Source organism: Diceros bicornis, chromosome 5, assembly GCF_020826845.1.
Source record: "Diceros bicornis minor isolate mBicDic1 chromosome 5, mDicBic1.mat.cur, whole genome shotgun sequence".
NCBI classification, from domain to species: Eukaryota; Metazoa; Chordata; class Mammalia; order Perissodactyla; family Rhinocerotidae; genus Diceros; species Diceros bicornis.
In genome coordinates this window covers 62429523-62451225 of record NC_080744.1, presented here as the reverse complement: position 1 = coordinate 62451225, position 21703 = coordinate 62429523, and the positions used below count along the sequence as shown (strand labels likewise).

Genomic DNA, 21703 nt, shown 5'->3' with positions numbered 1-21703 from the left:
GAATCAGCAGGACAGCTGAGAAGGAGGTGTAGCGGATGTGGAGAAATTGCTGGGTTTTCATCTCTCCCTTCCAACCCTCCTCCCACACTACACGGTCTTCCTGTGGTGACCAGGCTGAGGGGATGAAGGGCCAGGGGCCTGGGGGCCTGGCAACCAGGAGGCTGGGGGCTGGGCCAGGGCTGTCCCCAGCTTACTGTTTTCATTTCCTCAAGACTTCTTTTCTTTTCCACTCCTCCCGCAAAGGCCCGGTTTTAGGGCATTCCCTTCTTCCTCAGGAGGGGAAGGCAAAGTGCCCGCCCCCTGGCCATCACCCATAGTCATGGGAGGCAGGAGGGTCTCTGAAGGCCCCAGGAGCCATGCCAATAGAGAAACTCCCCGGCCTGGGCCCTGAGGTGGGACTAAGGGCAGAGAGAGGCTGCTTAGCAAAGACCCCTTTCTCCTTCAGACTGAGCCCCATGGGGCCCCAGGTCTGGGGCTCCAGAGAGGAAGGCAGGGGGTACCTGTGTTGGAGGAGCTTGTCACCTGGTGCGAAGCACACATGGTGTGTACTTGGCAAAGTCCGCTCCTGGGCAGACTGTGGTGAAAAACATCCCTGAGGCACAAACCAAGCACAGTGGCAAAATGAAACTAGAAGAGAGACAAACATCCCAGAAAGGCTTCCTGGAGGTGGTGGCATTTGAGCCAGGTCTCCAAGGAGGAGTGCAACTTCCAGATTTTAGAAAGATTTGCAAAACAAACAGCACTTAAACCACTGGAATTTAGTGGTAGTGGTGTGTGTGTGTGTGTGTGTGTGTGTGTGTGTATGTATGTATTTTAGATGAAGGGGTGTTTGATTGATTGTTTGTGGAGGAAGGGAAACTCCCTGGCCAGCAATGAGGCTGTGGGATCATCTGTGAGTAGCTTTTATTCCTGCAGCACTGGGAGGAATTGTGGACTACACCATAGGGGTCTCTGCGGCTGCTTGCAGAGGCTGCCTCCATCCTCTCTCCTCAGCCCCACGTCCCCTCTCGATGGGGCCTCCACCAAGCAGTAGGGACAGCAGCCCCAGTCTGCGTGGAGGGGTGGGCGGGGGAACCCTGAGCCAGTCTCCAAGGACGCAGTCCATTAGGACACATCTTTCATTGCCATGGAGACTCCAGGCCCACAGAGCCTGGCTAACAGTCCCCAAATTCACTCAGGCCTCGAGCACAATTAGACAAGACGAATTTTTGAGTTGGAGCATAATGAGACCTGGACATCCGGAAAGCATATGGCAGCCTCCCAGGGGACAGCAGAGCCCCAGGAGAGCACACTGCTGTCACGAGGTCACCAGGCCACCACCTCTCTTGGGCGGGAGGTCTGGGAGGCACTAGGGAGCAATTCCCCTCCTTTAGAATTCTTCAAGGGCAGCACAGCCTCCGTCTGAGCGGCGTGGGGGATGGGAGAAGGGAAGAATAAGCTCCCTCTATCTGTCCCAGGCCCTGCTGGGGACAGGGTTAGGAGGCTTTATTCTGCACCCTCTGATGAATCTGCCAGCAAATGCATCTCACATGGCTCAAGCTATGCTGTACACACAGAACAGATTCTTCTGTCCGTGCAAAAACACGAATATGTCATTCAGAAATCTCTACTTGAACATCTACAGGGCCAGGCATAAGGGAACATGCCATGGGATCCGTGGCATCACACACTCCCTCCCACGCAGGGCACGGGGCTTGCCCTCTGGAAGGGGAGACAGGACACGTTCAGCTATAACCATCTCAACACAGCAGTGACATGAGAAGGATGGGGTTTGGCGTGAGGAGAGATCAGAGAAGGCTCCATGGAGGAGGTGGCATTTGGGCTGGGCCTTGAAAGCAGGGATCAGGAGGCCTTTTGAGTAGAGAGGGAGCAGAAAAACACAAATTGAGTTTGCAAGCATATCAGTATGGCTGGAGGGCAGGGCCTGGGCAGGGGCCAAGGAGGTAAATGGCCAGAGAGGGAAGGCTTTGAACGCCCAGCTAAGTGGCCTGGGCAGCGGGAAGCCAAAGAATACGTCCACCGAGGTGGCCAATGGGCTCCAGGAGTCCAGGCTGGTAGGACCCACCCCCCGAATCCCCTAATCCAGGGCAGCCCAGGCCCAGCTTGGCCTGAGCTCAGCGCAGGCTCGCAGCACGGCTGCCCCAGTTCCCACCCCACCAGTGTCCCTCAAGCAGCATCCCTCTTCCAGAATTTCTGGTCAGAACAGAAACTTTCTTCTGGCAAGGCTCCTGCACAAACCGCCAGGGTTCCAAACACAGCCCAGTTTACAGAGTAGCCCCTGGTGCCCAGCAAAGAGCCCAGCAAAGAGAGGGGAAGGGAGGGGGAGAGTCAAGGTTTGTGCAGAGTCCAAAGTAGGAAGGAAGGAGCTGGGGAGACAAGGCTGCTGCAGAGGGGACACCCTGGGCCTGGCGGCTGCAGGGGGCAACATTAGCAGGGCCTGGCCTCTCTAGGGCGCTACACTCCCCCTGGCTTCTCTAAGGCCCAGGCTTTCTTAGAAGGCAGGCCTACTCTCCCGAGGAAATTGGATTGCTGTCCTCGGATCCATTTTTTGTCCAGGAGGTTGCTTTTAGCAAAAGTCACTGACCCTGCGTGATAGAGGAGCAGAGACGGCGAAACTTTTTGTTCTCTCTCTCTCAGGCCAGGAACCCAGATCAGCTCCCCAGGAGCCAGGACACCCCGATGCTGGCCGGCTACCACCCCTCTTCTCCAGGGCCTGCGGAGCCCAAGGCTCCGAGCTTCAGCTTCTGTGGGATCTGATTTTCTGAAACCGAAAATGCTCTCAGAGCCAAGTCTATGGAACACGGCCGAGGGCCCGGCCGTGGGGGCGGGGCTAGGTCTGGAAAACAGGGCCACTGACCAGAGACGCCTTCTTCTAGCCCAGACTCGCCTCCACCGGCTTATCAACCTCCAGAACGGCACCCTGCGTCCTGTTTCCTCTCCAGCGCTGTTACCACCTGGCCAGCTCAGGCCTCTTGCCTGGACCACCACAAGGGCCCCTCACAAGTCTGCTGCCCCCAGGCCCGCTGAGAGCAATGCGTCTAACTGTGCCGGCCCCCGGGAGAGGGGCAGGGACGGCGCCACAGCCCCAACGGGACTTTAGCCCGTGCCCCGCTCTGCTCTGGTTTATCTCAGTAACTCTGGTGAAGCCTCTGCATTCCATAGCAATGAGGGCTTTCTGTTTGGTTGGTTTTTTTTTTTTTTTGATGGGAGGGAAACAGAAATTAGGGAGAAGCTATAGGTTAAATGCACTGCTTTTGAGGGACAAAACAGCCAGGCAGTTATGGCATGGGGTCTGGAGTGCGTCAGGGATGGGACAGAAGCCTGGCTCCACCTCAGTTTACCAGCTGTGTGACCTTGGGCATGCTCCTTAACCTCTCTGAGCCTCAGTTTCCTCCTCCATAAAACAGACGTAACAGTAGCACCCCCCTCCCTGTGCCTCACAGGCTGATGAGAGAATGTGAGATGCATGTGAAACAGCTACCACAGTCCCTGGAACACGGTCAGCACTCAATACACAGTACTCATTAGTATTTTGTTACTGGTGAATTCCAATCCTGCAGCACCTCCCTCCTGGCCGCTCACACCGCGGCCAGCCCGGAACAGATGTGCCCAGCAGCCAGCAGAGCAGCCTCATCACTTCCCTCCGTCATGTCTCCTTGACCCGAGAAGGCTGTGCCTCTTAATTGCTCTTTGGTTTTACTCAATTTGAAATGAGCAGGGCACCAATTCCCTGTAGGAAAAAAGAAATATGCTCTTGCTCAAAATACTAATGAGGTTGGACGCGAGGTGAGGCTGGCAGGGGAGGGCAGCCCCTGAGGACTTCCGTAGAGCCTTGCTGGCCCCGCAGGAGGACCTGGCCCCGTTTGGAGCATCCTCCACAGGGCAGGAGGGATGGAGGCTCTGGCTTTGCTCCATGGCCCCAGGGCAGAGGCCGGGCTGGCTCAGGTGACCCGTGCGAGGGGGTGTAGGAAGCCAGCTGCAGTAATGCCCCACGGATTCGGGGATCCGCTCTTCTCTGGGAGCTCCAGGAACACCTTGGCTGCTGTCTTCCTCTCTTCCCACCCAGCCACCAAGGCCTGGAAAGTCCTCTTCCCTGTGCCCACTGCCTCAGACCCTCATCAGCTCAACGTGGCCCCTCTCCGGTCTGTCCTCCCCACAGTTCTCTGAGTGGTCACTCTCAAACAGTAGGTCAACAAACATTAGTGAGTGGAAAGCAAGTGCCAGTCTGTGGGAGGCAGGAGGAGTCCGTAAGACCCAGATCCAGCGTCACCCCCATTTCGGACCCTCTCCCCCACACTCCCCAGACAAGGCCCTCACGCTGTGCCTCGAAGGGCAGGCAGCCTCCTCCTAGGAGTCTTGAGCTTGCTGCTCTCTCAGCCAAAAGGATCTTTCCAGATTCCACATGGCTCCATCCCTCCCCTCATTCCACTCTGGGCCCCAAAGTCCCAATTCCAGAGCCGACTTGTCTGAAACAGCCCCTGCCCTCGCTCTGCCCCCTGACCCCGCCGCATTTTTCTTAATGGCGTTTACCATCCCCTGACATCCTAACATTTATGTATTTGTGTTCTGTCCTGTCTCCCCACCTCCAGGGCCAGTCCCCTGAGGGCAGGCACTTCTGTCCTGCTCACTGATGTTGACGTGTCCTGTCACCTAGAACAGTGGCCAGCACAGTACGTGCTTAATGAATACTGACTGCCATGGAATCTAACGAATGGGTGAGGTCTCCTTCCCACAAAGAGCTCTTGACTGATTCAGGCGCTGCCAGCCCGGCCTCCATCTTCACCTCGCCTCTGGCTCCTCCTCAGTCCCCTGCCCACCTTCCCAGCCCCTGACTGCCCACATTCAAACCTCCCTGGACAACCTCGAAGCTCTGGAAGGCCCCGGAGCCCGGCTGCCCCTGCCTTTACTCATGCTGTGCCGCTGCTCCTCCCCTCTCCCAGCCCCACTTCCCCTTCACTGTCAGCCGCACATTGGGGTCTGTGTCTGCCTCCCAGACAGAATTCAACGTCCTTCAAGGTCGGGGAAATCAGTCCCTCCGTGCGTCCCTGAGCCAGCGCCGCAGCTGGCACGGAGCAGGAGCTTAGTGGACGGTAGTGTGTATTAAGACTCAGATGATGCTAATGCTAAAAACTGTCGTGAACTATTAGCTCTTACAGGGCCCAGCATGGGACACAGGAACCGCAAGCCAGTGATGAGCTGGGGGTAGAACCGCAGCCCCGGGAGAAGCCCCCGCAGCCCCGTCTCAGGCCCCCGAGTGTGGACAGCAGATGATCTGAGGCCGCCATGAGGCTGGCGGCCTGGAGCCACAGACTTGCACATCTGAAGACGAGCTGTTCCCACTGTCCGGGGAAGTGCTGCCTTGCTCCCCAGCGCCTGCACCTCCCAGCGGACATAAACCGGACACCCACGGCCCTGCCTGGGAGGAAATCCTGCCAGTGTTCTCTGGGACAGGGGACAGCGCGGCTCAGCTGGAGGAGGCTCAGCTGGGGGAGGAAGGCGGGAAGGGGCCCCAGGGCAGGCCTGGGTCCCGGGAGCACTCCCTCTGACCTGACCACAGTGCTGGCAGGGCTGGCCACTCAGTCCTGCTTCTAGTCAGTTCTCGGGACTCGAACACTGCATAGCTGGGACTTCTGCATGGTACAACGCTCCCTACACCCCTTCCTACCCCTTCACTGCTTCAAAGCAAACCCACTCCACGGCTCATTGGACTCTCCAAACACTACCAAGGAGCAGGCAGAACTGGATTGATATCTCCCTCTTTTCAGATTTGGAAACAAAGACCCAGGGAGGTTAAGCAACTTGCCAGAGGTCACACAGCATGTTAGAGGCAGAGCCCAGAATAGTAACTAGGCTGAGATTTCAGTTGCTATTATTTGGAGTCACCAAGAAAGCACGTGCTGAAAAGATTTCCTGGGACTGGAAGAAGGGAGTTTAGAGGGCTTTCTATCCCCTCCAGAAGTCCCACCCCTTCCTTCTGCGAGCACACAGGCTCTGTCCCGCTTCCAACGCGAAGAAATTCCACCTCTGCTCACTGGCTCTCTGACACGGGAAGCAGCCCGTTCCCTGTGGCTTCTTCCCTGGAGGATGCGTTCAATAAACAGAGGCCCTTTCTCATCTTCCTGCATAAATATTTCAGGAGACTAAGAAACAAACAGATCTGTGTTTGATCTGCTGCTGGCTACTCAGAAACGGGGGCTCCTCTATCCCAGGCAGGATCCTCACTTCCCCCCTCCCAGCACTCAGTGTCCACCAGGCCACGGGAAATACAAGATGGCAGGGACAGCCACCTTCCTCCAGGGGCTGTTCCCCTGGGTTGGGGAACCTGCTGGGAGCCAGAGAGCAGAGCCCAGTTTTTACTGGAAGAGCCCCCTCCCACCCACTGCTTGCTGTTCCTAGAAATGGGAGGACACAGTCTGCTCAGTGTCTGTTGTTCCTGGAGACGCTTCAATCGCTGCTGCCCAAGACCACTCTGCAGGGGACATGAGGTTCCTGCAGAGACGGGCACCGCCCACAGGGAAGGGTGCAGGCCCTCCAAGAACAGGTGGACCGAGTGCTGCCTGTAAACCTCGGCAACCTAGCCGGCCAGTCCCCCCAAGTCTTCCCCAAACATTCCTTTGGTTTATTCATTCAAATGTTCACGGAGCACATTATTCTTGGATCCAGAACATTCAGCAGCTCCCCATTGCCGACAGGACCCTGACTTCTCAGACTGCCATTTCTTGTGCTTCCCAATCTCGCCCGCCCTGGCTTCCCCACCACATCTCTCTCTGCTCAAGCCACACTCCGCACTCCAGCTAGTCTGCTTCCTCCCTTCCCCCAAAGGAGTCCCGCCCTTTCCTAAATGCTGTCCTGCCTTTGCCTTTTCTCCTCTCCCATTCTTCTCTGGCTCTTCTCAGGATAGTGCGTGCACTGCCTCCTCCATGAAGCCTTCCTTGATCATCCCACCTCACAGTGATCCCCTTCTCCTCCCTGAGCTCCCTCATGGATCGCTGCCACTGCTGCCACATGGAACTGCTCCGGTGACACTCTCACATGTGAGGTCTTATCATTCCAACTCAGTTACAAGCGTCTAGAGAGCCAGGCTCCAGCTTCTGTTGCAGCCAAGTGTCTAAGCATGAGAGCTGCATCTGGACAGGGCTGCTCCAGAAAGAAGCTCAGCTTTGAAGAAGTCCTGATGCCCGGGCCCCTCTTCCCAGAGACCCTGATTCTATTGTTCTGGGGGGAGGCAGGGAGGGAGGACCAACTACATAATTTATCGGGCCCCTTCATCAAAAATTATGAAGAATTTCAAGACAGTGTCAGCAGAACACTAAATCAAGCATTGTACAGGTTGCACACCCAGGAAGCAGGCCCTGGGCACAAGCATTTAGACCTCCCCAGGTGAGGTGCCACCAGCGTTGAGAACCACCACTAATGGTAATGGGGAGCTACTGAAGGTCCTGCACCTCTGAGCTCCCACGACAGCACACACATCTGTGTCTCCTTCCCCTCTGTATGCCCGGGCTGCCTGGAGCACAAACAAATATTTGGAGAGTGAATGAATATATGAATGGATGGAGAGAGACGGAGCTCGAACCAGAAAGCTGAGAAGAATGCTTCTTTCCATTTGTTTTTTAAATCAAATATAGATATATTAAATATTAATATTTTATTAATAATAAATTATTTTCTATAATAAAATAAAATATTCATATTTTAATGTTACTACATATGAATATATCCAACACGCCTATAGTGCACAAATCTTGCATTCGGCTTGAAAAATTTTTACACATGCAGACATTCATCTACCACCATCACTCCAGAAGGTTCTCTCGTGCCCTATCCCAGTTAATACTACACTCCACCCCCAACCCAAGTCACCACTGAAAACTGGATTAGAATTTTCATCAAAGAAGGGCTCTCCGGCTGAAGGAGGCAGAATCGGCACAGGTAAGATGTACTAAAGAGACATGGAGGAGACTGACTCATAAAATCCCCTTATGTGTGCAAAGGGCTGATGTTTATACCAAATGGGAGGGAAAAAGCACAAAGGTTCAGACAGGCTGGACTGACTTCCTCAGAGTCACAGGCAGATCTGGTGGCAGAGCCGGGACTCGAACTCCGGTCCTCAACTTCCAAGTTTCGTGAACTTTTTACAACCTTGGCAGTCTGGAGAGAGTGCGTGTGTGTGTGTGTGTGTGTGCTGGAGGACACAGCTCAGAAGGAGACTCCTGCTGCAGGGTCTGGGGAAGCTGGGGGAGGGAGAGGGTGGGGCAGCCACAGGGCATGAGCTCTGGGCATAAGCACACCCATAAGCTCACTCCTGCACCCAGTCTCGAAACAGGTGAAATTATCCTAAGGTAGTTGGGGAAACTGAGTCCTAACCAGAGGGGGAGGTGACTGACCCAAAGTCACACAGCCACACAGTGTCAGAGCTGGGGTTTAGGCAGGAGCCTCCAAAATCCCACTGCAGTGGTCTTCTCAGCATGCCATAAACAAGTCTTCCTAGAAGGAGACTTATGGTCCTCTGTCCGCTCCCTCTGATTTCTCAACCCCCGGATCCAACCTTTCTGGCAGCCCCAGGCAGAAGGGAAAGGCCAGTACCACAGAGTGGTCCACCAGGGGTATCTCCCTGGAAAAAAGGGGTACGTACAGCGCCCACTCGCAGGCACAGGGAGATCCTGCAGGAAATCTAGGCTGGGGGCCGGAACCCCCTGCTCCCACCTCATTGCACACAGACTTTGTGAATGTCCACTCACCTCTATGCCTCCAGGGCAACTGGGGTTGGGGCAGACCACCTAGAGTGCAAGTAGGATCATGCCACTGCTCTGCTTAAAACCCCTCTCCCCCTGGCTCCTGCCGGCCTCTCCAGCCTTGTTTCACCACTCACCATCCTCCCCTTCCGAGCCAGCAGCAGCAACTCTTGTCTCTCCTGGAATAAGCAAACCTGTGTCCCTCTTCCACGCCTTTGTTCATGACACCCCCTCTACCTGGAATGCCCTTCCCTCCTCTTCATCTGCCTCTGCCTGCTCATTCATGATCTCTTCCTCCAGAAACCTCCTCTGGCCTCCCCACCCCGCCCCTATGGCTTCGGAGTTCTGTGCACACATCTCTGTCACTGTCCCCCCATGCCCCTGCTCACCAGCCTCCCTTCCCCACATTCCTGCAGCCCTGTGTCCTCCTGAGCGGCCTGTCTCCCCCACTAGCCTGGGATCCCTGAGGAGGGGACTGCTCGGCTTCCTCCCTGCATGCTCAGTGCCACATGCTTTGGGCCCGGCACACAGGGCTCAGCAAACGTTTTCTGAATGAATCTGGGGCCTCATTCTACTTGCACAGGGGCGAGGGGTGGGGAGGGTGGTCACTGGTTGGAAGAGCAGGGCAGCCAGGGTGGAGAGGTACACAGAATAATGGCCAATCTCTCCACTCCCGTTTCCCTGGCAAAGCTGGTTCACGGTAACCAGCTCTCCCTGCCTGCCTCACCCTCCTCCTCAGGAACCTCTCCCGAGTCTTGTTATTCTAGGGTCTTCCTGTCAGCAGGCTTAAGGCATTACCCCGCCCAGGGGAATATATATTTTAATAACATCTAAAAGGCCCAAAGGGCCAGCCAGGTGGTGTAGTGGTTAAGTCTGCACGCTCCGCTTTGGCAGCCCGGGGTTCACGGATTCAGATCCCGGGCACAGACATACACACCAGTCATCAAGCCAGGCTGTGGCAGGCGTCCCATATACAAAATAGAGGGAGACTGGCACAGATGTTAGCTCAGGGACAATTTTCCTCACCAAAAAAAAATTTTTAAATAAATAAAAGGCCCAAAGGAACCGAATTCTATAGCCGGTTCTGGGCATACTGATTGGGAGGGCATTCTTAAAAACGCCATCACACAGCATGATCAGCCATCCACTGCCAGGCCAGCGGGCCGCTAAGTTCCTGCATGTCCATGAGGCTGTGCAATCAGACACACCGCCGTCAGGTCCCAGTTCGCCCTTCCCCACTGTGTGAGCCAGGGCGAGCGCTGCCCTCTCGGAGGCTCGGTTCCCCCTCTGTAAAGTGGGTACACCAGCAGAGCTGTGGGGGTACATGAGGGACGTGCCGTGCTCCGTGGGCGGGGCAGAGGGGGCGGGCTCAGGAGAGCTGCATCGCTTCTGGTGCTTTCCCCAAGCAGAAGCCCCGAGGGCCCGCAGCTCCCACGGCCAGCTCCAGCAATGTGGGTCTCCAGGGCCCGCAGAGGGGCAGCTTTGTTTGTGGCTCCTGAACGCCCCCTCCTTCCCTCCGCCCACACTCCCTCCCTCCCAGCCAGAGATCCAGGGAAAACTTGGCCTGGAGACTTCTCAAGCCAGTGATAAGGTCTGGCCAGAGGAAAGCTCTTAGCAACCCAGGCTCCCAACCCAGAGGCCCTTCTAACGGTTTCAGAGAAACAAAGGAAGGAAAGATTGCCCGCAGCCCAGAGTGCCAGGAGGGCCCGGCTTCCAGGAAGGAGAGCGGGGTTCACGTGCTGCAGCGGAGGCCAGGGTGGCCGCCTGGCACGTAGGGCATGTGGCTGCCAGATCTTGGTAATCACAGCCCCGAGGCCGAGCAGAAAGAGCCTCCTGCCTCTGCCATGATCATGACCAGGACCCAGGGTGGGGTCACTTGCGGAGCCAAGCCACTCCATTCAGGTGCCCCCTGCCACCTAAGCTAAGTTCTCCAAGTCTTCTTTCGGGAACTTTCCCCCTCCACTCATTTTTGAATCAGTCCTGATTTCTACTGGAAGCCTAGAAAAACCCACTGAACTGAAACCCGTCCAGCCTGACCCCTCCATTAATCAGAGGGAACCCCAGTTCCTGCTCAGCCCCTTGTGCCCCCTTGGATAAACCTTCTGGGGCCTCAAATTTTCTCCTCTGCAAAATGAGTGATCCCATTACATCTCTTTAGAGCCCCTTCCGGCTCTAGCAGCCCATGGATTTACAGGAGTAAGAATTTAGCCCAAGCAGCAGCAGCCAGGGAGTAGTTTGGGCTTGCTCCAAACCCTGCACAACCTTGTATCTTTAACCCAGAACCCCAAAGTCTATACTACACCTTTGATGAGTGCTGTGAAAGGTACTAAGAAGAATCAGACATGATCTCTGGCCTCAGCAAGCTCACAATTAAGGTAAGGAGTCAAGTTCGTGCTCATAGAACAATCAGCACACGACATAACGAGTCAGGCCTTTACCTGCGGCTGGTATAGTGGAGCCTGGGTGCCACAGGGCTCAGAGGACAGAGAAATTAACGCCCATCCAGACCCTGCAAAAGCCAGTTTAACTGGACAATTCCGGCCCTGAAATAGCCTCAATCCATAACAATTTGAGTTTGTTCTCAGATATTATAATGACTACGGCAGGAAGGCAGACCCAGGGCCTTTAGAGGACAGATTTTTGATAATGAAAGGTTATCAAATGGACCCTCAGGTACACAAAAATCCCCTTTCCCAGAATTCTAAATTTCCAGGAATCCCAAATTTCCCCATGCATTCCTGTAAACCCAACTGATCTTTCACCTGGAGGTCGGCAGGGCAGGCCTAAACAGCATTTTCTTCATGACATTAAACAAAAGACTCAGGAATTAAATTCTTTTGTCCCCTTCCACCAACACCTTTCTTTTTATCAGCTATTCCATGTCCTGAAAATTCCCCCAGATCCCAGATCCTAAAGCTGCTAGTTCTGAAACCACACTCAAGGCATTTAAATGGTTTGCAGCAAACACCTCAAGCTAGTAGAGGATATTCCTTTCCATAAACCCAAAGGAAAAGCAGGTCCGAGCCCCAGGGGCGTCAGGGTCAAAGGTCAAAGTCATTTTGGCAGTGGGGACAGGTCTCTGAGAGACCTGGGTGGGACTGTGCCCTGGGACCATCCTGCCCACCTTCCACAGGGAGCTGGGGCCTGCAGGGAGCCAGGATGATACGGATCAAGGCTTAGATGCTTTATTTGGCTCACTTTTCAAATGAAAACAGGACACCCAATTTTTGTAGTCAGATTATTTGTCCCAAGCATATGAAAACAGCCAAAACAGACAGAACAGGAAGAGAGAAAAGCAACTTTTCATCTGCACCAAACTAGCCTGACAGTAAAAACAGCAGCTGTTGGTAAGAGGTGAACTTGTCTACTCCAACAGGGTACGAATCAACTCTGAAGTCAGGACTACGGCAGCGGGGAAGTGGGTTAGCTGTTGGATGGAACCCTAACTCTGAAGGCAGTAAAACACTCGTTGGGGGGGCAGGAGGGGTGCTCATCAGACATTACAATAGGCCTCCCCCTTCCATGACACCTACAAGCACCCTACTTACCTATTACAGCACCTTGTGAGGTTGAAGACTAATTCCATTTTCCCAGAAGAGAAAACAGAGGCTCAGAGACGTTGAAGACTAGCCCAAGGTCACACAGGAAGGAGCAGAGGCGAGAGCAAGACCTAGGTCTTCTGCCTCCAGGGTCCCCTGCTCTGGCCACACGTTTCAAGGTCATTCCATCCTGACAGAGTGGTGAGACAGAAGGCCTGGGAGGCAGGCTCAGCCCCTAACCAGCTTTATGACCCTTCCCTCTCTGGGCCTCTGTTTCTGCAACTGTAGAAAGCGGACAGTAAGAGCACAGACCTCACAGGTGGTCAAGAAGATGAAATGAGCGAATACATGTGAAACACTTTTTACCTGCCTGGCATAAACTAAGCACTCTGGAAGGGTTAGCTCCTTCTGTTGTTGATTTCACGGTCGGTTCCCTGAAAGCAAGGACCTAGCACCTGGTAAAAGGCTGGGAACAGCCTATTAATCAATTAGTACTTATTAAACTAATCTAAATTAAGTTTAGGAGTCATCCTAATGTTCCTAAAAAGTGTGGAGTGCCAGGGAGGCAGAGGGCTGGCCCGGATGACCTCAGACGGCTCAGGAGTCAAACACTGGGCTTCTTCCCAGGGATCGGTGTGAGCACCCACCCAGAGCTAGTCTCCTCACATCCCCCTCTCCGGGCAGCCAGGGCCTCCCAAGTTGTTGCCATCTGCGTCACACAGGGGCCAGGAAGTTTATGCCTGGGGCACAAACTCCACGTAAAACGTCTACCTTCTCCGAGCTCAGGCAGGGCGGAAACAAAAACGCAGACGCCTAATGGACTCGTAACATTAAAAATTATATATATGTCCCTATAGTTTTACTTTAAAGACCAAGGCCCAATCCAATAATCAGAAAGATTTAAAGAACAAAAACAGTCGTAATTGGGCCCAGTAACAATATAAGGTGGAAATTTTCCTGCCAGAGCAAAGTTTCCTCTTGGAAAAATAAATGACCCCTCCCCGGAGCTGCATGGGAGCCAAGAGGGCCCCTGCCCTCCCGTACACGGCCAGGGAGGCTCTGTGAGGGGCGGCAGAGGCCGGACAACTGAACGTGGCGCTTCCACACCCCTCTTGCCCAGGTCAGTTTAAGAAGTGGCCCAGGGACGAGCCATCCTCCCTATGAGCATCAAGCCACAGGGAGGAAGGAAAGGGTGCCTGAGTCAGGAGGCTCGGGTCTGGACCAGCCTCTCTTCTGCCTTGCTGGCCGACCTTTGGCAGCTGACTCGGCCTCTCTGAGCCTGTTTTCTCATCCGTGAAGTGGGGATAACCACAGTAACCTACACCATGAAATCGCCCTGAAGATTAAATGAGCCAAGACACACACCGAGCTCTCCCCACTGCTGGCTGGCAGGAAGCAATCCCGCGAGCTGCTTCAGATCCCAGACATTCACCCATGATCTTCCCTCTGCCCATTCTCCTCTCCTCTCCTCCTTTCCCCTGCTGCCTCCTACTCATCCTTCGTGATTCAGCTTAAAAGTCACTTCCTGACCGCCCCTGGCTAGATCAGGCCCCTTGCTATTATTCCCCGAGTTCTCCGTACTTCTCATTTCATAACCCCCAGGACACTCACTGTAACCATTTGTTTAATTTTCTGTCTTCCCGATGTTAATAGCTGACACTAACTGCCAGGCATGTGGTAAATGCTTCACGCGGATCAGCTCATTTAATCTTCATAATAATCCTTTTAAGTACTACTATTATCAATCCCAACTAATGCATGGGGAAACAGATGTTCAGAGAGGTTAGGCAACTTGCCCAAGAACACACAGCAAGTAAATGATACAGTGCCATCTGTCTGACTCTAAAGCTGGCATTCTTAGCTGCTGGCACCCCCCTGGTCATCAGGGGCCATCTCGAGAGACAGCCTCTTCTCATAAGGGCTGCAGGCCTGGACCACAGACCTGCATTCCCTACACAAAGCTAGCTTCAATGGAAATGGAGAAGGTGGTCCTGCTTCTGTCACACTCGCTCCGCCCCTGGGCTGGCTGCCCTCCTCACCCAGCACCCTTCCCCAAATTATTTACGTGGTTCCCAGCTCCAGGAAAGGCCACAGGGAAGTCTAAGCAGGATACACCCATGGTGTCACCCTCAAGGCAAGCAGCATTTGTCAAGCACACCCAGGTGCCAGGGCCACAGACACAGATGGGAGCCCTCTGCCATGGGGATGGCGGGGTGGCACAGAGTAGGATGGAGCACCAGCGCGAGAGGTCTGGAAATTAGATGAACCTGTGCTCCGGGGTCAGCCGGCCCAGGCACAGAGCCCCACTCCCCACCCACTAAACCTGTGACCTTGAGCAAGTCACCTACCCTTGCTGAGCCTCAATTTCCTCCTCCGGAAAATGGGATCATCTGACGATAGAATAGACCTCATGGTTGTACAGACTGAATGCGATCACGCAGGCCCAATGCCTGCTTAATAACCATTATTCTCGTGACAACAATGATTAATCTTCACAGGATGTGGGCCATTATGTGATCAGATTGAGAAGGTTCTGGCTCTAAGTCAGAAGATCTGGATGTGCATCCTGGCTCTGACCCACATTAGCTGTGTGACTAGGGTGTGGCCACCTCTCCACTCGGAGACTCTGTTTATTCATCTGCAAATAGGGGGAACCAGCTCCACCAAGGGACCCTCAGACCCTCGAAGGGATTCAGTGCAGGAACCCATGTTTGTCTTCTGTAAATAGGACAGTCCTGAGCAAACCTGGGTGCCTCCCATTGCTGTGTTAATTAATTGGAAGGAGGGTGCCAGCCAGAAACCAATTATAAAGTCCCTCCAGGGGCCTCTGCGGGGGGCAGGGAGAGGGGGTGAGGAAGGGTGGTGGCAGCTTCTCCCCTACTCCCTCCCCTACACACTTGTGCCTCCTTCGCAGCTGGTCCCACACTCCAGGCCCACAAAGGACAGGCTCATTCTAAACAGCTTCTTTTCGTGTGCAAGCCACTGGATTTGCATCCGTCCCTCTCTGGCAGAGCCTGCTCCATGCCAGCTGCTCCAGCTTCCCAGGCTGCAAGCTGCTCTGGCCCAGGCCTGAGCCGGTAGGGTCCACGGGCAGGGAAAGGTAGGGGGACAGAATGAGCCAATCAGGAGAGGATGGAAGGAGAGGGGGCTGGGCACAGAGGGAATGTGCACATTCTCTCATCTCCTGGACACCAGACAAATTCTGCGGCCAGCGTATCCAAATCAGAATCTGGGCCGCCCCAGTGCCAGGAGCCGGCGGCGGCTGAGGCCATGTCTGCTCCACCCCTAGCCAATCTGGGAGAGAGTGGAAAAACTCACTCCATCGCTGAGCTGCCAGGGCCTGATGCTGCCAGGCCGTTGGTCCAGCCGGTGTCCACAGTCCCCAACTGGCCAAGCTCAAGTCTATGCTGACTCCATAGGGCAGGCCAGTTGCGGGGTGACTCTGGAGCCCAAGGGAGCCTCACAATCCTTCCCAGATGGCTCTAAGTGCCGCCATAGGTGCCAAGGTGGCAATGCACCCAGGCAAGAGAGCACAGGGCATCTGGGCACACTCAGGAAGAAAGTAACTCACCAGAGTTGTTCTGGAGAGTGAGCTCCAGTGCCTAGAGGGAGACAGAGTAAGGAAGGAAAGAGCCTGCATTTATTGAGCACTTAGAGTAAGCAGGCAAGACAGACCTCTCCTGGCTTGCATCCACTGGACCTTCCACATGCTTCTCCTTGAAGGTCCTGGACAGCACGGGCTGTGGCTAATGTATACTGTGACCCTAATGCTCAACACTGGGCTTGGCCCAGAGGAGGAGCTCCGAGGGCGCTGGCTGAAGAAGCGAGTGAACATTAGCCACATCCCTTCTGCATGAGAATGAGAGATATCAGGAAGAACTGAGAGGAGGGAGGAGGTGTCATGAGTGCGGGCAGCAGAGAAGGCAGAACCCTCACCCCACCCCCAAGGGTCTGGGAGCTGGGTCTGTGCAGGCACCTCTCAGCCTTTTAACTGCGGCCCTGTGACATGCTGGCTTTCTCATCTCTTCTCCCAGTGAGAGCCAGACAGGAAAGAGGTCCTGGGAAGTGGAATCTCTGGCGGTCCAAGCATCTCCTAGGTAGACTAGATTCTGGGTCAGTGAGTCGGAGGCAGAAGGGCCTTGTAATCCCCTTCTCTCCATTCTGACCCTGGGGTCAAGATGGGGGTACGGGGTCCCACACACCTTGACCCCAAAAAGGAAGAGGCTGCCCAGCAGAGGGAAACCCAGACACCAGCAGTCCAGGCTGGGGTGATGCAGCGTGGTAACTGGAGTGGGGCCAAAACACCTGCCCCTGCTCAGTACCCCCCAGAGGGCAGCCAGGTGGAAAGAGGACCGACCAGCAGTCAGGAGGACCCAGGTTCCAGCCCCTCCAGCCTCCAACTTGCTGAATGACTTTAGGCAAGTCATGATCGGCTCCCTGGGCCTCAGTTCCCTCATTTGCCAAGGAAGAGGGTTGGGTGATCTGACTGCTCAAACATTCTATTCTCTTACGAGCCACTCTATAGAGGCCCTAGAGACTTGTGATCTTTGCCAAACAATTAACTGTTATTAATTACCTGGGCAGAGCAACACCTTCCCAGGTCCTTCACATTCAGCAGGAGCCGGGGGCTGCCACCGTGAGCTGAGCTCGGCTGGGACAGGCGCAGGAGAGAGAAGGCTGGCCTGTGGAGAGAGGGGCCCGGGCACAGCTGACAATGCTGCTTGCAGACAGGGCATCAACTGCTCAGTGGCGAGGAGGATGCTGGCATCCAGGAGCCTCTCTGCGCTCATTCCTCCTCCTAAGTCCTTCTGAGGTACCATTCTTGCTGCTGAGGGTACTCTGTTCTTGGACCGCTGACCCCCTGAGCCAGCCTCAGGAACTTGGAAAGCACTGAGCTCACTGGCACCTAACTAACAAGGCACACCTGGGAACGAGGACGCCCAATCACTGTGAGCCACCACCTTCCCTACCTTAGAAGCCCCATCTCTGGTCACATCACAGACAGAAGCCAGGAAATCACTCCAAAGGACCTATGAGCAGCAAAAAGGAGTTGCACAGCCCAACATTATAGCTCGAAAGCTTTTCTCATAGCCCATTGACTTGTATGCTACACACAATTCTAATGTATTTTGTTCTGTTTTTCCAGTTGGCGACAGTTTAGGAACAGACATTTAGAACTGGAGATGCCCTGCTAGCCTGGCATATGACTGAAATGGACTGGAGACAGAAAAAATACAAGAAGCAGGCACAAGAACTCAAAGAATAAAATCATCTGGAATAAAATCTCCCTGTTACTAGGAGAGTAGCCTTCCCTCCCTCTCCCCTGACTTGTCCCATGTGAGGATATGGGACTAAAACTGGGGGGCGGAGGGGCCCTGACCTCCTGCGGATGTTTGCGGTCTGGGAAGCTGCATCTGGTCCTTCCCTCTGTTCTCTCTTCTTTCTTTATTCCTTTCTTCTCCTCCTCGTTACATAAAGAAACGAAGCCAGCTTACTAAAATACATACCAGAAAATACAGTTTAAGACATCATAATGAGGAAAAACGCCATCAGGCTAGAAGGTCACAATCCAGAGCTCTGCATGGCTCCATCTCTAGTGCCGGTTAGGGCAGGAAGCCCTCCAGAAACCCCCAGGCTTCATATGCACCTCCACCAGCTATACCCCACCATGAAGGGGGGCTAGGAGTATGCACAGAGGGAGGGTGGTAAATGGAAACTGAGGCCCACCTCCTCTAAGGAAGTGCTACTGAGGATCTAGCAACTTGCATCTGACTTCCTCTTTTTCACTTTCCAGGTTCTCTGAGCTAATGAGACCGTCTCCTGCAACCCACGTCTAACCCTGGCCAAATCCTTGCCCTCAGGGGGCGTGACACAAAGGCTTAGGGCAGGGCTCCGAGGGGCGGGAAGCCGGGGCTCACCCTCTCATCCATTCCCTCCCCTGTCTACCACCCCCAGTTTGTAAGCAATGAACCCGCCTCCCAGACTCCCTTTAGGGTTCTTCTTCATATCTGTCTTGTAACCAGACCACCCCTGGCGAGAACAGAGAGCCCTCAGTCTCCATCAGAACTGACTTCCTTGCCAGAGCCGAAAGCTCCCAAGGCCCAGCAGAAAGGACCCCAGAGATCATCAAAACGACTTCCTGCATTTCACAGATGGGAAAACAGAGGCCCAGAGAGGGAAGTGACTGGTTCAAGGTCACACAGTCTGGTAGTGGCTGATTTAGGACTAGAAGCCAGGCCTTCAGGCTCCCAGAGCACCATGGTTTCTTCTAGAACTTGTGGAGGAGCCTCTTCCAGCAGGCTTTCAGGCAGCAGAACGGCGCCCTGGCCCCTCTCCTGCATCCCTCCTACTCCTCCAGAGCCCCCTACAGAAACACTACCAGTCTGTGAAGGGCTGGCAAGGGGAGAGAAAATAGCGTTAAGGTGGGGATTTTATTTAATCCTCTGAGCTGGCTTAAACCGATGCCACACTGGTTAGAGTAGGAGGAGAGAGACACAGAGGAGTTTGGAGGGGGAGGGGAAAAAGGGGGAGCATTAGTGAATAATGACTGGATACCAAGAGGCCAGGCCTGCCAATGGGTTTAACAGACAAGTACCCACCTTCATGGACTCCCCACCCCAGGGCCCAGGCCTCCAAGTAGTGCCCTTCTGCCATGGGAATAACCCAGTCTCCAGGATCCTCAACAGTGCAGAGCTATCGAAAGATCATAGACCATAGATTGAGACAGACCTAAGGCAAACCCCAGCTCTGCTACTTACTCACTGTGACCTTAGGCAAGTCACTTTACCTCTCTGAGCCTCAGCTTCTTCCTCTGTTAAAGGAAGCTGAATGCACCTTCGTTGCAGGCCTCCTGGGAAGGAAGGCTGCCTGAGCTCACGTACATAAAGAGACACAGGGGAGGCATTGAGTCAAATCTCACTGCTATTATTACAAATCCCACAGCCTTCATCTCTCATCCAGGCTCATCCATTACTCTTCTGCCCCGGCCTGCTTGCGTCTTTGACATTAATAACCTTAATGATAATAATCCTTCCCAGCCGAATAGCATTTGTATCATCTCAAAACACTAAGCCTCCTACCCTCTGCGGGTCACAGCAGCCCTGCCAGTAGAGCCAGACTGAGGTAGCCCCTCAGCCCCCAAGTTCATCTTCCTACAATGTTTCCAAGTCCCAACTTTGGAATGGAGCCCAAAGACCCTAAACAAACACGCTGTCTTATGGTAGATCTCATGGGGTCAGAGGTAGCCCCCAGCTTAGTGGAAGGAGCCAAAACCACCCCTCCCATCACCTCCATGGCTGACCCTCCCTCTGGCCCACTGCTCTGACCACAAACAGGATGCCGTTCCCACTTGGGCCTCCAACCCTCCAATTGTGAGAGCCAGCTGGGCAGCTGGCAGAGTCTGGCCTTAGGTGCATGGATCGCCAAACCCAAGGGCAAGGCGAGGCTGTGAGCTCCTGACCCGACAGAGCTCTCTGAAAAGTGTGGGTTCACACCCTTGATCTTACTGGTTCTTCAACTGCCTGTCACCACCCCTGGAACCAGAGTATTATCCTCACACTCCACAAGAGGAAACTGAGGCCCAAAGCTGAAGTGCCCAGCCAAGGTCACCGAGGGCGTTTTGGGTAGAGCTGGGGAGTGAATGCAGATCTCCTCTCCTAATCTGGGCGCTTTCAACCAGCCCGCTGTCCTCTTAACTCTTTTCTCCCCCCAACAGGGAAGCCCCCAAAGTCTCTCCAATAAACCGGCGCCAAAGTCCAGGAACCCTCCTCCAACATAGGGGCTGCCAGAATGCCCACCTCCCCCTTCCCTGTCACAGTCCCTCCCCGTATCTTCAAGTCGGTCACCGCAGAACCCTTCCTACCCCTGGCAGCAACGCCCGAGACTGGGGAGTGCCTTCTCCACTAACTGGCTTTGGAGTGGGCCAGAGTTCCTGCGCTGGGCGGGAGAGGCCAGCAGGTGAGGTGGGCTTTCGTTCGGCTGGCCTCCTCAGGGCGGCAGCCCATTCCCACACCACTGCCCGGGGCCAGTCCCTGCCAGCGACGCTCCCCGCGGCGCACTCCAATCGGGGACACCACGGAGCTGCCCAACGCTGCTCTCCAGGGGTTAAAAATGCAGCATCCTAAACAAGGGTTAAAAATGCAGTCCTGGGGTTGGGCCGCTGCGAAGCGATGTTGCCCAAACCACAGCGGCTTCCAGAGCGGCATCCTCCCCCTTTCCTCCGCAGTCCTTGGGGGCCAGAGCGACTCAAGCGACTGGGGGAGCAAGAGAGGCGCACGCCGCACCTTCCCGGCCCCAGGGCCCCCTCCCACACCCACACCCCCGCGCCCCCCGTAGCCGACGCCGGGGGCTGCAGGCGCCGGCGGGTCCCGGGCGCGGCGGGCGAGTGGCGCTTACCTTTGTGACAGTCATGCAGAAACTCGGCGGCGGTGCGGGGGCGCGGGCGCGGCGTGCGGGGGCGGCGGCCGGGGTCCGCCGGGGGCCCGAGGCGCCGGCGGGAAGGGGTCCGGCGCGGCTGGGCGCGCTCGCGGCCCGGGCAGCTCTCCGCGCGCTCCCCGCGCCCCGCGGGAGGCTCAGCCGAGCCTGGGGCCGCGCTCCGGGCTGGCAGCGCGCAGGGACCGCTCGTCGGCGCTCGCCCGCCGCTCGGCGCTGATGTCAGCCCCGAATGTGCATTTATAATAGATGAGCCTCCTTCGCCGCAGGAAGGCGAGGCAGGAAGAAAGGGAGAGAGGGAGAGGGCCCGGGCTGGGGGGCGGGGGGAGGAAGAGGGGCCGGGAACTCGCTACAAAGGAGGAGGCGGAGGGAGGAGGAGGAGGAGGAAGCGCACGCCCGCCCGCCGCCGTGCCCCGCGCCTCCGGGCTGGATGGCCGGCCGCCGGGCACCGCCGCTCCCGGAGCCCGGGGCAGGCGCCCAGGCCCGCGGCCTTAACCCCTTCAGGCCCGCGGACGCCACGCGGCTGGGCGAGGCTCGGTCCTGGCACCTGCCGGCTGGGGGAGTGGGCGGCGACTTGGGCTCTCGGTGCCCCGTTGGCCCTGGGACGCTGGTGAAGTCACACGCTAGACGGCCCAGGCGCCGCGTGGGCCGAGGGGACCGCCGGGCTCGCCCCCTGGAGGTTCGCAAAGGCGGCCCGTGGGCCGCGAGAGCCGCGCGGCAGGCGGAGAGAGGAGCGTGGCAGCCGCAAGCCCGCAGCTCTGCCAGCACCCCTGCCTCGCGCAGACCCCTGGGCACAGGGTCGTGGGATGGGGTTTGTGTAAGCAGTCGTTTGAATCTACTTCCCGCGATTAACTGGCCCAGAGGGGATCGTCGCCTATTTTACAGAGGAAACAGAGGACCAGAGTGGGAAGTGACTTAGACAAGGGCACACAGCCGTACTGGCCCCAGGCGTCTCTCCGGGCGCCCGCTCTTTCCACGTCGCCGCAAGCTCTCTAGGAA

The 21703-nt window shown here is 55.7% G+C and overlaps 1 protein-coding gene across 1 annotated transcript in view; it reads right to left on the bottom strand.

Moving 5' to 3' along the window:
• The window catches only part of CORO2B (coronin 2B), a 136936-nt gene extending 115928 nt beyond the window's left edge, over positions 1–21008 (bottom strand). The window contains exon 1 of the mRNA XM_058541941.1: positions 20669–21008. Coding sequence (XP_058397924.1) covers positions 20669–20683 — 15 coding nt within the window. The 5' untranslated portion in view covers positions 20684–21008. The remainder of the gene's footprint in view (positions 1–20668) is intronic.
• Positions 21009–21703: the final 695 nt, after the last annotated feature.